At 42.6% G+C, this 15,483-nt stretch overlaps 1 protein-coding gene and 1 pseudogene across 1 annotated transcript; both read left to right on the top strand.

The window, feature by feature from the left end:
- Window positions 1–4,684: 4,684 nt before the first annotated feature.
- Window positions 4,685–6,214, top strand: LOC112902836 (methylsterol monooxygenase 1-1-like). The gene is made up of 5 exons (XM_025972020.1): window positions 4,685–5,073; window positions 5,172–5,494; window positions 5,592–5,742; window positions 5,865–5,897; window positions 6,016–6,214. The coding sequence occupies exons 1-5, from the start codon at window positions 4,738–4,740 to the stop codon at window positions 6,082–6,084; spliced, it is 912 nt and encodes a 303-aa protein (XP_025827805.1). The 5' UTR covers window positions 4,685–4,737; the 3' UTR covers window positions 6,085–6,214.
- A 2,973-nt stretch (window positions 6,215–9,187) lies between these two features.
- Window positions 9,188–12,415, top strand: LOC112902835 (annotated as a pseudogene).
- The last annotated feature ends 3,068 nt before the right edge of the window (window positions 12,416–15,483 follow it).

The raw sequence follows: 15,483 nt of genomic DNA, 5'->3' as shown, positions 1-15,483 counted from the left end.
GACAAATGAGTTGTTGACTAAGAAGCTTGCTGCCAACGACAAGTCTCTAGAGACCATCCATGCTAAGATGGATGGCCTCTCTTCTGTCATTAAGAATCAACTAAGTTTTAACAAGATGCTAGAAACCTAGTTAGCTTAGTTGGCTGCCGCTGTCCCAACTACTTAGATAGGAAAGATCCTGAGGCAACAGGAACATTCCCTGGAAAATATTAATACGATGACGATGAGAGGGGGTAAGACCATTTATTATCCACCATATCCTAACCATGCTAGTAGAGAGAAGGAAAGTAAGAAGGCGGAAGAACCGCCCAGCACCGATAACACCGACAAGGTGCACAATGGAAAAATTGCCCCTCATGAGTTCTATGACACCTAGTTGTTTTCATTTCCCCGTCACAATAGGAAGCTGGCAATAGATGAGTAGTTCAGCCATTTCGTTGAGATAATCCAAAAGATCAACATCAACGTGCCCTTGCTGGAAGCGATGCAAGTACCAACTTATGCTCACTATATGAAGGATATCCTCAGCAACAAGCGGTCGTTGCCCACTACAGAGGTGATCAAGCCCACAGAGTGTAGCAGTAGCGGGGCTATAGTCCAACAGCTTCCTAAGAAGATGAAGGATCTAGGGTGTCCCACTATCAGTTGCTCAACAGGGACACAAAACTTTGACCAAGCCCCATGTGATCTTGGTGCCAATGTCAGCGTCATGCCCAAGGCAGTCTTTGATTAGTTGAGCTACAGAACCCTAACTCCGACACCGATGCAGTTACAACTGGCCGATTCCTCAGCCCGGTACCCGACAAGGATTGCTAAAGATATCCCAGCGAGGATACGTGATTGCTTCGTCCCTATCGACTTCGTGGTACTGGACATGGATGACCACAAGGAGACAACCCTCATCCTTGAGCAGCCATTCCTCAGCACTATGGATGCACGCATCGATGTTGGAGCTAAAGAAATTCGGCTTCAAATCAATGGCAAGGATGAGAAGTTTGACTTCCATTTGAGGAGGGAACAATATTCAATGGTCAGGATCAAATATTGGCCTAATCCTCAGAAAATTAGGGAAGTTGAGGTGACACCCCCAAAGAGGACAGTCTCATTACCTACATGAAGAAATTCATGAAAAAGATCAAAGAAGGATTAAGTGGCCGGAGTATAGGGTTAAACCTCAAGCTCCAAAGTCCAAGGATCCACTAACCACACCAGTAAAACCAAAGAAAACCAAGAAGATGTGGTAGGTGAAGAAGTCGCAGTCATCCTCAGCCTCCTCTCGAGGAACAGACGCACTGACACCAAGCTAAACAAGGCAAGGAAAGGGGCCTCCTCATTGGACCTAAATGAAGAGCAAGCTTGGGGGAGGACCTCCACCCAGGTAACATATATCTTTACTGCTTTCAATAGAAAATATTAAGAAAACAAAAAGTTTTGCTTTTTCTTATGCACGATAAGAATGTGTAGTTTCTCCTGAGTTGAAATGATGAATAGTTGCCCTATCATCATTCCTATTTTGTGTCTAGTTTATAGCTTAGTGTTCTCCCAAGTTTTGAGTTTGTTGGCTTTAGAGCTTTATCATTGAACCTAAAATCTTGTGGATTTTAAGTGCGTGATCCAAGTCTAAGCCGTTGTGATTTTTAGATATGGTGAATAGAGCTTCTATAATCTTGTTCCAAGTGAGACAAGATATCCGGAGATTTATTTTCAAAACAAGAAAAATGACAAGCTCCTCAATGATGCTAAGTCCCACCAGAGCCACATGTTTACACATTGAAAATCCTATACATACTCGTCATTTTATTGAGCTTTATCAAATTGTTGTGACACTATTGAGATACTGTTTGTACCTTCATAATCAAGATCTTGTACACTCCACCTCCATATACTAAACTCCCACATTAGGAATTACCAACATTCCATCCATCCACCAAATAAATACTACATATGTTTAATAATCTCTTTCCAAGTATCCTTGCAAGAGACATGGCTATGAAAAAGAAAAAAATACATGCTTAAAGGCATGATAAAAATAAAAAAGAGAGAAGAAAGAGAAAAGGGTAACCATATCGAAAGAAAATAAAAACGAGAGAGGGATCATACAAAAGGAGTATCCATACCACCATCCATTCACCCACACCCATGCATATCTTGATCATGGTTGAATGACTTGTTTCTTCTAGTATCTACTCTTTCATTTTGCAAAATATGAGATGCAGGTGTGCCTTACTTTTTCCCTACCTTGAGCCCCACGGATGCTTTTAGTAGAAGTAGTATGGAAAGAGGCAAGAAAATACCATGGTGAGGATTCATACACACTGACGATTCGAGAGAATCATTCGAGAAACCTAGTCATGATTGTAAAAATTGAAATGAAAACCTTCGGATAGAAAGTTGAATAAGGAATGGGTGAGTAGTGCTCTATAAGCCGTTATGACTCTCAATAGCCCAAGATAAGGAGAAACCAAAAGTCCCGTAAAGGACTAAGGTAATAAAGGTAGGGTGATAAGTGCCAACATATTCGGATTGAGGAAGAGTATCTTTGTTGTAGGGTATGGCACAAGGCAGGAGTAGGCACATCGTAGCAACTTTTGATTAACAACCTAAGCCCGACTTTGCTCCGGACAAGCAAAGGGCAAGCTTGGGGATCTTGTTGAGGGTCGTTAAGTACAAATTTCACCCATCCAATTATCCATGAAATAAAGTAGAACTGATATTTCTTATATGTTTAGAATAATGTAATTCCACATGTCCCCTGAATTTGGTTTGAGCACATTTGAGATAGGAAACACACTTAAGGTGCCAAGAAACACAACTCCATAAATAAAAAAAGCATATAGTATAGGTTCATGCAAAACTTTATATAGTATTGGTTCATGCAATATTTTAGCTTGACAAAATATTATATAAGGAGAAAGAAAATGGAGGAAATATCCTATTAATATTTTGTGAATCAAATACGAACAAAACTGGTCATATTAGGGTATTCCCAACCCACCATGTAGGATGGTGCCCATAGCATTAAATATACCACTACATAGGACTTTTAGGTTACGTGATACCATAATAAATGAGAGAGAGTAGAGAGATGAAGAAACCGGGTCCTATGCAAAACCCAGTGTCAACACAAAAAATTATGCGCTAGACACTACTAAGTTGTGCATTGGGAGTGGGGTGGTGTCTTCGTAATAAATGGAGAACAAATATGATAGTTGTGCATTGAGAGTGGGCTGGTGTTTTCATAATAAATGGAGAACAAATATAATAGATGGAGAAGAGAGAGTGAGTTTAATAGAAAATCACACTATGATATCATGTATTGTAGAGTGCAGTTCCTAATATAGTTTGTTGATGATATGGCAATATAGACACTACTTATGGATATTATGGGTTGGAAATTGCCCTTAGTGCAGACTTACGGTGCATTAAAGAACTGCCCAAAAAGTAATTACTTTGCGATCTACTCCCTCCCGTTACAAATAAATAGCTCTTTTTTCTAATGACCATTATACCGAGATAGTGGAAGGTGCTCATATAACCGTTGGTATTTGTTATAGTCACAAAGTGGAAAGTAATAGACTACCAATCCACAATTTTACAGTTATCGAGCACAAATGGGAGAGTAATAGACCACGAGATCTAACAGACCCAAATCAAATCCAAGCAGATAACAAATCGATGAAATTACTAAATCAGACCGCAACTTACTCCGACAAAAAAATTTCAGCTAGAAGCGGCGCGTCAGTACGATTGCGAGAGCTGTCTGCAGCGCAAGCGCTCCCGGCCGGGTTTCCCCTCCTGCGCGCCGAGGTAGCGCCGCTGGTCTTGAAGCATCTCCTCCACTCCGCCTCCTCCGGCTTCGGCGCGTGGTGGCGCGGGGCAGCTTGGCGCATGGTGGAGCGGGGCAGCATGGCGCGTGGGCCTGGTGGCAGGTGGCGACGCGTCAAAGAGGCGGGAGCGGAGGGGCATCAGGCAGAAACAGCGGCGTGAATCTCGATTCGTGAACGGGGAGTGCGTGCGGTAACGACAACCGAGGCGGGTAACAACTCGGTAGTCTGTACAATAAAAACGATTAACGCAAGATCTGAAGATTTTAATGAACCGTGAGGGAAAAATACTGATGAGACAAGCAATAGCAGTTGACCTGCCGCCTGCGCACTTACACACTAATCATATACCATTTCTTTTCAATTCGTACGGATGCGTGCATAAAAAATCTGCTGCTCTGATAAGAACAAAACTGGACACGTCAGAACAGACATCATTGACTGGCAATACATAAAAAAATGTCCACTACAGTAATTATATCGTTAAGGAAATAATTTCGTCAGCATTTGGTCCGAATATAATTTCGTCTAAATTTGTCCTCATTTAATCTTGTTTAGTATTGACGATATCAGTACTGCAAATATAATATAGGTGGAAAAACTATAAGATTGGCTTTACTAGGCTTGAAGTAGCTAGCCTATATAACTCAATGACGTAGCTGAAAAATAAACTGCCTCAAAAACTGGAGCCGCCTCCACCCACCCCTCTTGCCACACTCAACATGCGCCACCAGCGTCCCACATGGCCCTTTCTGTGATGTGACGCTCGCGCCTGCCTCTGGAGATTATGTCAGCGAGCAACTCATCCGCTATAAAGAACAGACCCAACACAGCCAGCCATGGCATCTCTATCTTCCACACTAATCCAGAACTAAGCGTACTCAGGCATCTCCATCCTGTGTCTGGTACTAAGATGATCCCGTTCGCGACGGTGGAGGCGACCGAGGCGGCGCTCGGCCGATCCCTGACGTTTGCGGAGGCCGCGTGGTTCCGGTACTCGGCGTCGACGCCGGACTACTGCCTCTGCTTCCACAACTTCGTCATCCTCTTCGCCTGCTACACGCTCACGCCGCTGCCGCTCGCCCTGCTCGAGCTCTGCACGCCGGCGAAACTGACCGCGCCCTACAAGCTTCAGCCCAGGGTGCGGCTGTCGCTGGTTGCCTTCCTCCGCTGCTACACGGACACAGCGTGCGTCTTGTTGCTCCTCACCTTCGGTCCCCTCCTGCTCATCCCCTACCCTGTCGTTAAGGTCCATGATGCATGTACACACACATACAAATCTTTTGCCAGCATGCTGTTAAACTTTTTTATCCAACTCTTTACTTGTGACTGTATGTGGTCGATCAGATCTCGGGGATCAGGACAGGGCTGCCGCTTCCGTCGGCGGGGGAGGTGGCGGCGCAGCTCTTGGCGTACATGCTCATGGAAGACTACCTGGGCTACTGGTTCCACCGCTGTCTGCACAGCGAGTGGTTCTACGACAAGATCCACTACGTCCACCACGAGTTCAGAGCTCCCATGGGATTCGCCGCGGCACACGCGCACTGGTCCGAGTCGCTCGTGCTGGGCTTCGCCGCCTTCGTCAGCATAGCCATCGTACCGTGCCACATAACCACCTGCTGGCTTTGGTTTGCCATCCGCGGCGCCGTGGGTGTCGAGATTCACTGCGGGTAGATGACATCGCTGCATTTTTCTTCCTAGGTTGCGAAGCTTTCTGTTCTAGACCAAATTGGAGCAGTGATCCCGGTGAAATTGTTTAAATTGCAGGTTCAGTTTCCCATTCAGCCCCACCAAGCTTATCCCGTTCTACGGAGGTGCAGAATTCCATGACTACCACCATCGCTATGGAGGGAAATGGAACCACAGTAACTTGGCTCCGTTGTTCACTTTTTGTGACTATATATATGGGACGCATAGTGTATGTTATAGCAATTTTTTACGAGCAAATTTTAGCATGAGTTATGCATCAAACCATGCAGCAAGCAAGAACAATCATACATATCTTTCACTGATACCCCAAATTGTTTTATTCTATTTCAGGGTTACAGGAACCATAAGGCAGAGATGATGAAGGTATTGTCCACATCTATCCCGTTGTATATTATAACGTGCAATGCATCAGAGCCTTTCCTTTTCTAATTATACTATGAAAATCAAGAAAATAACAAATTACGAATCTCAATTTTTCCAGCTGAAGGATACCAATGTTACTTTCAAGAATGAAGGGTTTGATGGATCCGAAAGTTGGAAACTAGAATAGAGAGTATCGGCAAGACCACCTGTCATGGTTATGCTGTGATTGGTTGGACCCATATATATATATATATAGTGCCATATATCATTTTCTAAAATGAATCAAATGAAAGTGAATACAATTACCATTGGCTATATATATATGATGCGGCCTGAAATATCTCTCGAGTCGTCTCCCCTGCTACACGACATATCAGGCTCAAATTCAAGTGAACTCGTCGATAATAGTCTGACGCCGTATCCACTGGCTACCCTTGTGGGGCGCTGGGGATATGAGTGTATAGCTTGGTTAGTTTGGTTCCCAACCAATATACATTCATGTGACTGACCAAAAAATATTTTACGAGGGCATAGATTCGTCCTATCCGAGAGTATTGTCTAAAATACTATCGGAAAAAGTCTATATAACCTCATTTGGTCGTCTACTTCACACCTTGACCTATGAAACCAGACGTTCTACACCTTGAACTAACTGAAACCATTTACTTCCCCCTTGGGTGTGTGGTTCATTCAGCAAAGTCCAAATTATTACCCTCAGGTATAGACATTGTGCGGATAATCCCTTTAACTATTTTTTGCTTCAATTTACTCCCTAGGACAATTTATCTTTTTTTTCCACATACAAGTATGTTATTAGCAATTTATTATGAGCAAACTTTAGCATGAGTTATGCATCGAACCATGCAGCAAGCAAGAACTGGTGGAACATAATCATGCATCTTTCCCTGATACCCAAATTTTTTTTGTTCTATCTCAGGGTTACAGGAACCATAAGGCAAAGATAATGGAGGTACATTCATATTGTCGACATCCCACCCCATTGTATATTACAACATGCATCAGAATCTTTTCCTTTTGAATTATACTATGAAAATCAGGAAAATAACAAATTACGAATCTCAATTTTTCCGGCTGAAGGATACCGCGAATATTGCTTTCAAGAGTGAAGGGTTCGATTGATCCAAAATTAAAGTTGGAAACAAGACTAGAGGGTATATACTCCTAGATGATTCAGGAAGGTTGGGTCTTTTTTCTTGACCTCATAATTTTGTGCTGCTGTGGGCGCTTTTGCAAATTTTGTATTGATCAAACTCCAATGACTTTACCGGTGGCGTCGTTCCATGACGGCGTGAATCCAGTAAGTTTTTCTACCCTTCTGGGCTTCTGGCGGCTGGGGTGGTCGGTGTTATGCTTGTGCCGGGTCGTCGGTGTTTCTACCGGTGGCACAGTACACATATTCTGAAACAGAACACCATTTGTTGATGCAATAACCACACTACTGGAAAACGGTCTATAGGTACCAGCACGTTAGTGCCGGTCAAGGACGAGCCGGCACTAACGTGCCTCAACAGTGTCAGGTGGGCACGTTAGTGCCGGCTAGAAATACCAGCCGGCATTAACGTGCCATACCCCCCAAATGCCACAACGGTCAAAACGCACGTTAGTGCCGGTCGGCATATCTAGCCGGCACTAACGTGGTCAATTACAAGTTAGTGCCGGCTGTCTGCCCTAGCCGGCACTAAACGTACACAGTTAGTGCCGGCTAAAGCCACTAGCCGGCACTAACTTGCCCCGTATATACCGGCCACTCCAAACCCAGCCCTCCATTTCATTTGGCACTCCTTCTTCCCCAGCCTTCAACCGAGCTCTTCTCACTCCCATGGCGTGTTACAGGGAAGGTGCTGCCCATTTTTCCCCAAATTTGTGAGGATTTCACCCATCCAAGTGCACCAAAGGTTAGTATCTTCTTCCACTCTTCTTTCACGGTGTTTATTCTTTGTTTCATGCTTTCTAGATAAAGAAAATAGTGATTTTAATGTTGAGGAAAAATGAGAATATTTTAGGTTAATTTAGTAGTAATGAGAATATTGGTAAAGCATAACATTGATAAATTTGAAAACTTCGTACTTCCAGTTTCCTGTGCAAGTTGGATTTAGGAATTACTCTTGTTTGTTGTACAAACAGACCTACCATTCTACCATTTGATATCTAACCTTAGTATCGTGGTTTGAACTGGATTAAAGTTTATACTATCACATTTCCTTTACTGTTAATAAAAAAACATTGTTGATATCTGGGTACCTTGAGTTCGGATGAGATTTCTTTATTGATCTATTTGGATGCCACAATACAAAATTATTAACTATTGGTCAGGTACATAGCATCTGATTGTTCAACCTTTTGAAATAAAACATGCTCTGAAATTATTGTACGATGTTATGTTTTTGATGGTTAACTATTCATCATGATTTTGGCTATATCTCAGTACAGATTTACTTACCAAATTGTCACTCAAATTCTCATAAGCCATAAAATTTTTAGGCTTCTAGCTAGTAATTTGATGATGTTTGACTTGTGGCCTGTGCAGCTATTGCTAGTATCATCTTCTTCAGGGAGTTTTAAGTTCTACTCCAGGTATACTTTGTAGCATTGATAGCGACTGTATCAAAAAAACAAAATTTTGATGTTTTCTTCTTATGCTCTTAAGATCTTATCCATTTGCATTTGAACTTTCTTTTAACCAGTGATGTTCTGAACTTCTGATAGATAAGCCTCTCAATTTATATTGTCTCCTAATAAATGAACTGTTTTCCTTGATCCATTGGTATTCTATCTTTGTACTACCCCCTGCCAATCTTTCAGCGTCATTGCAGTAAAAGCATGACTAAGAACATGATGTTTACTTCATTCTTGACTTTTCGATACATTTTCATGATTTTTGGGTTTTTTCCCCATAAAATTTCTAGATAAAGAAAATAGTGATTCCATCTGCTGATTTTCATATCTCAAAAATGAGATTGAGTTTGATCATAAAATTTTGCAAGCTCCTATTGTATATGTCTGATTTTTTTTAGAATTTCCAAACCTTGGATATGCCTCTGGAGAGGTTCTCACAGTTTCACTCTCAAAGCTACTCCCTCCGTTCCGTTTCAAATTATCAGTCGTTTAGACTTTTCTAAATTCATAGTACAGATGAGCATGATTTTTTTTTTTAATTTGTACAGATGGACCGGCAATGGATGCACGGAAGCCGGAGCACCTCTGCGTGGATTCAGGGTTTAGATTCTTTTCTCAAGGCAGCAATGGCAAATAGGTCGCCAAAGGGTTTAATGTGTTGTCCATGCAGTGTTTGCGAAAATAAAAAGGAATTCCGGAAAAGAGAAACTCTATGGAATCACCTGGTCTTGAATGGTTTCATGAGTAACTATAGCCTTTGGACTAAGCACGGCGAAGTTGGAGTTACGATGGAAGATAATGAAGAAGATGACGATGGTGATAACAATCTTCCAGATTGGGCATGGGTTCATGAAGCAGGTGGCTTTCAAGATGAACCAATGGACGAGGGTGAAGCAAATGTTGCACAAGAGGAGCCACCTGACGAGCTAGGTCAGGCGTTGCTTGATGCACAGAAAGACAGTGACACTGTGAAGGAGGCATTAAAGTTTGAGAAGATGTTGGAGGATCACAAAAGGCCGTTGTTCCCTAATTGCAAACCGGAGCAGAAGAAGTTGGGTACCACGCTAGAGATGCTGAAATGGAAGGCAACTAATGGTGTCACCGATAAGGGATTTGGTGAGCTATTAAAGATTGTAAAGAACATGCTTCCTGAGGGTAATGAACTGCCGTCAACAACATACGAAGCTAAAAAGATGGTTTGCCCTCTTGGATTGGACGTGCAGAAGATTCACGCATGTCTTAACGACTGCATCCTGTATCGCGGCGAATACGAGAACTTGGAAGCTTGTCCTGTTTGTAGCGCATTGCGGTATAAGATCAGGAGAGATGATCCAGGTGATGTTGATGGGGAGCCGGTAAAGAAGAGAGTTCCCACAAAGTTGGTGTGGTACTTCCCTATAATACCACGTCTGAAGCGCTTTTTCAAAAACAAGGACAACGCTAAGTTGATATGATGGCACAAAGAAGACCGTAAGGAGGATCACATGATCAGACACCCAGCAGATGGGTCCCAGTGGAGAAACCTTAACCGAGAGTATCCTCAATTTGACAATGACCCAAGGAATATAAGATTTGCTCTAAGTGCGGATGGAATGAATCCGTACGGTGAGTTTGGCAGCGCTCATAGTACATGGCCCGTGACCCTATGTATGTTCAACCTTCCTCCTTGGTTATGCCTGAAGCGTAAGTTCATCATGATGCCGGTGCTTATAGAAGGGCCAAAAGAACCTGGCAACGATAGTGATGTGTTCCTACAACCCTTGATGGATGATCTCTTACTGCTCTGGAAAGAAGAAGGTGTACATGTGTGGGATGAGTATAAACAGGAGTCTTTCAACCTTCGAGCTTTGCTTTTTGTATGCATCAATGATTGGCCTGCACTTGCAAAACTTTCGGGACAGTCGAACATGGGATACATGGCCTGCACCCACTGTTATGATGAAACCGATAGCATTTATTTGAAACACTGTAAGAAGTGCGTATACATGGGCCATCGCCGATTCCTTCCTACCGATCACCCCCTAAGAACCGAAGGGAAGCATTTCAAAGGATAGCCCGAAACTCGTCGTAAGCCTCTGTTCCGTAATGGAAAGCGTGTGTTCTCGATGATCAAGGATGTGAAGGTAGTATTTGGAAAGGGTCCCGGTAGCCAACCTGTTCCGAAGGATGACCAGGGACATGTTCCAATGTGGAAGAAGAAGTCTATATTGTGGAACCTACCTTATTGGCAAGTCTTACAGATTCGCAATGCAATTGATGTGATGCATCTGTCGAAGAATCTTTGCGTCAACCTACTAGGCTTTCTGGGAGTGTATGGTAAGTCAAAAGACACATTGGAAGCAAGGCGCGACATGTGGATGCTAGCTGGACGACAAGGCTTGCAACCCGAGAAGAGAGACAAAGGACGCCACTATTTAAAACCTGCCAGCTATAATCTGAGTAAAGAGGAGAAGGAAAGCATGTTCGATTGCTTGAACAGTATCAAGGTCATGTCTGGGTACTCCTCAAATATACAGGGCATAATAAATGTGAAAGAGAAGAAAATCCAAAACTTGAAGTCCCATGACTGCCACGTTCTGATGACACAATTACTTCCGGTTATACTGAGGGGTGTTCTACCGGAAAATGTGAGATTGGCAGTTGTAAAGCTTTGTGCATTCATGAATGAAATTTCACAGAAAGCAATTAATCCAAATAATCTAATAAAGCTGCAGAAAGACATTGTCGAATGTCTTGTTAGCTTTAAGATGGTCTTCCCACCTTCCTTCTTCAATATTATGACACACCTTCTAGTTCATATTGTGACAGAAATAACTATTCTGGGTCCTGTTTTTCTACACAATATGTTCCCTTTCGAGAGGTTCATGGCAGTATTGAAGAAGTACGTGCGTAAACGTTCTCGCCCAAAAGGATGCATTGCTAAGGGCTATGGAACCGAGGAGGTCATTGAGTTTTGCGTTGACTATCTTCCTGATCTCAATCCGATTGGGCTCCCCGTGTCACACCATGAGGGGCGACTAAAGGGAAAAGGCACACTAGGAAAGAAATGTAATGTGCACATCCCTTGTAGTGAATTTAGCCAAGCAAACTTCACGGTTCTTCAGAATTCATCCAAGGTGGCTCCATATATTGATGAGCACATGAATATTATACAGTCTGAAAATCCACAAAAGAATCTTTCTTGGATTACACGCCAACATATAAAAACTTTTGACGGCTGGTTCAGACGAAAATTATTGGGCAACAACACAGTTGATCAAGAACTTCAATGGCTGGCTAGGGGACCATCAATCACTGTCCAGCAATACCAAGGGTACGAAATCAATGGGTATACATTTTATACGAGAGCTCAAGAAAAAAAAAGCACCAACCAAAATAGTGGTGTCCGTATGTGTATAGTAAATAGTAATGGAGAAAAGAACAACTACTATGGTGTCATAGAGGAGATATGGGAACTTGAATATGGACCCATAGTTGTCCCTTTATTTCGTTGCAAATGGGTGGCTGGAGGAGGCGTAACGAAGGACCGGTATGGGATGACCATAGTTGACTTTAAAAAGATTGGATATAAAGATGAACCATTTGTTCTAGCCAAGGATGTGACACAAGTGTTCTATGTGAAGGACATGTCGAGCAAACCGAAGAAGAAGTCAGATAAGACGTCTGAAGCAGACAAGGCTGGAAATGAGCCGAAACGGCACATAGTTCTTCCAGGAAAAAGAAAAGTTGTTGGAGTTGAGGATATTTCGGACAATTCGGAAGATTATGACCAGATTGATGACCTTCCTCCATTCTCAGTTGACGTTGACCCTAGCATCCTCTTATCCAAAGAGGACACACCTTACTTACACTGTGATCACGCTCAAGGCACTTTCGTCAAAAGGAAGATTATCAATGTTCCAGTAGATAATGATAATGAGTAGTAGTTTTATATAAATTATGTATTGAATTCTCTCAATCAGTGATGTAATGTAACGCACCGCATCGTATTTATCTCAATTCTTGATACTATTTCTCCAATTATGACTTAATATCATCTTCAGATAATATTATATTTTTGCATGGTATAAATATTATTTACATTCACTAATTTTGCATTACTAGAAGCATTGAAACATTAAATTACAAACAAATAATCAAGTAATATGCGAATTGATTACATCATTGTATAGGGTACTATTGAAAAGTTTTTTGAAGAATTTTGCATGGATCAAAATGAAATGTTTTCGATTTATTATCAATAACAGAAATATATACACATATAAACCCTTTACGCTACACATAATTGATAATGGTTGCATATTCGTTAATTTACTTCAATTACTATTATTATTGTGTACATATAATTACTATAATTATTGTGTAGCTAAAAATAAGATATAAATTTTTGTTATATTATTCTAATTATTGAGCCTATGTTGAATAAATTTATGAATACTACAAATTTAGTGAAAATGGGAACTGGCGTGGCCAGTTCACGCACGCCAATTCCCGCGCGGATGGTACACGTTAGTGCCGGCTGGTAACGCTAGCCGGCACTAATGCGCCCACCTGACGTCACGTGGGCAACTTAGTGCCGGCTGGTAATGTTAGCCGGCACTAACCGCGCCATCCCCCCAACAAGTTAGCCCCTTCGCCCATTCAGATCGACGTCGCCCCAACTTACCCGCCGCCCCCGCGTCCTCGCGCCCCTGCTGCCGCCGCCCGAAGCTCCGGCCGCCGCGCACGTCGTCGTCCTCGCGCGCGGCCCCTTCCGCGCAGCCCGGCCGCCCGGCTGCCTTTGCCGCCGGGTCCTCGCGCCACTGCTCCGCGTCCTCGCGCCCCGTTGCTGCCGCCGCCCGAAGCTCCAGCCGCTGTGCACCTCGTCGTCCTCGCGCGCGGCCCGTCCTGCGCAGCCCGGCCGCCCGGCTGCCCCTGCCGCCTCGAGGTCCTCGCGCCACTGCTCCGCGTCCTCGCGCCCCATTGCTGCCGCCGCCCGAAGCTCCGGCCCCCACCGTCGACCCCTCCCTCCGGACCTCCTCCTCGCCCTCCGAGCGCAAAAACGGGTTCGAGGTGAGCACATCAACTTGCAAAAGCATCTGGTTAATTGCACATCAACAATGTGCCGAGTTACGTGATACCCTGCTTCTTAGTCTTGCCCTGACTAATTGCAAAAGCATCTGGTTAATTTGGGCGACGATATTTCGACCAACGCAAAATTATACTGTCTCGGCCTGCCATTCTAATGCTTTTGTGCTGTATGTCAAGATGAAAATAAGTGTTTTTAGGCATGCCACTAAGCAATCAAAGGACCTAAAAGTATAGAAACATTTAGCATTATTGTATCTATGTTTTAAACTAGAAGAAGCATATAGTCACAATCAAATAGTTAGAAGATAATTGGAATGAGCCTTGTTAATTTTCTCAATCCACATTACATTGTGTTGGAATGCAGAGGCGCACAGCTTTTCAGAGCTCATATGCAGGGTCATTCATGTGATGTTGGTGCAAGGTCTAAATATATCCCATGTGTTAGAAGATAATATTTCCAAGTTTAGAAAATATTCTTTAGGGAACAAGTTGTCTCATGCTCGTTATCAATCAATTAAGCAGCAAGTAAAATAGTTCATTTCTAAAAGCTACAATGATTATTTGTTGTTCTATGCAAAAAGCAAAACAGCGATTTAGTTTCTCTTTTATATATGCCATTAGTATAAAATTGATTTGACCAATGTTAATGACCCCTTCCTCGCGTAACCATGTGCATAGGCACATATCTTTGGTGAAGTCTCTCTGACAGCTCACCTCGTCGTCCTCGCGTCCTCGCGCCATTGCTGCGGCGCCCGAAGCTCCGGCCCCCACCGTCGACCCCTCCCTCCGGACCTCCTCCTCGCCCTCTTCGGTAATTGGATCTTCTCAACTTTGATCATTAGTAGATGACTTATATTCTTAGCATCCCAGAGCTTCTCAAGGGAAATAGTTCATTTCTAAAAGCTGTAGATTTCATTTGGAAATTACACTTTGATGGTTTAATAATTTTATTGCATGGAGTCAAGATCGATAATGTTTGCTTGCCACCTATTCTACTGTTGTAGTATGTGAGTGAATCTAGTTGCGCATAGTTGTGCAAATGGGATACCAGTGACTCATCACGATAAGAAACACTCAAAGTAAGTCAGGTAGTACAGGGAAAATAATCCATCATAGAGTTTACTATGTTAGTAGAAAAGTTGTTCTGGCTCAACTTTTTCAGTGGCACTATTTCTCCCATCCTCCCATCCAACATTGTCAACTAATATCATCTTTAACCATATTGATCACCAATATTTCATCTCCTCGAATGTTTCTATTTTCTTGTATTTGGTAAGAGTGAAATCTTGACGTTCGAGTACTAGCATTGCCCTCCAATATGAGTGACGAATGGCTCTAGGTTCTGTTAGTAAATTTGGAGTCTGAATTAAATTTAAGCATATGCATAATTGTGTCATAACATGATTAAAGGTGATCCTATCAACTCATGAGAAACAATGTAACTTCTCCGCATTTTGTAACCTGAAAATTCCACCACAACACTACTGATGAGGAAAATTAGCACAATTGTCTCTTATTGCCTGCACATCCTAAAATGGGACCAGTAGTATCTAGGATGAACCAAGGTGCTTTAATACTATCCAAGAATTTGGTTTGTTCTATATAATAAACCTCACACATGTTTTCTCCTCTTCAGGTTCTTGAGCTAGAGGGTGCTTCATTGGATGGTAATAACAGCACGTGTGCACACTTTTTGATATGCATACGTTCTGGATGGATGAGTTGTAATAAAAATGTTTGGATGTGAAGTCTTGCCTTTTGTTTTAACTAGATGGTTTATATGTTGCTTCCGCTGGCTCTTTTGTTTAGTTCCTTCTTGTTACTAGTGCCGCGTGAAGAATGTCCTGTTGAGTCAACATATCTATGTCATATTATATTA

The sequence above is a fragment of the Panicum hallii genome, chromosome 8, assembly GCF_002211085.1.
Source record: "Panicum hallii strain FIL2 chromosome 8, PHallii_v3.1, whole genome shotgun sequence".
NCBI lineage: Eukaryota > Viridiplantae > Streptophyta > Magnoliopsida > Poales > Poaceae > Panicum > Panicum hallii.
The sequence above is the reverse complement of the archived record's forward strand: the minus strand, read 5'-3'. Positions and strand labels throughout refer to the sequence as shown.

Excerpts from the sequence above, each read along its gene's own strand:
- LOC112902836 (XM_025972020.1), top strand. The coding sequence starts at position 4,738 with ATGATCCCGTTCGCGACGGTGGAGGCGACCGAGGCGGCGCTCGGCCGA. Across the intron at positions 5,743-5,864 it reads ATATATATGGGACGCATAGT|GGTTACAGGAACCATAAGGC; the intron begins GTATGTTATAGC and ends ATTCTATTTCAG. Across the intron at positions 5,898-6,015 it reads ATAAGGCAGAGATGATGAAG|CTGAAGGATACCAATGTTAC; the intron begins GTATTGTCCACA and ends CAATTTTTCCAG.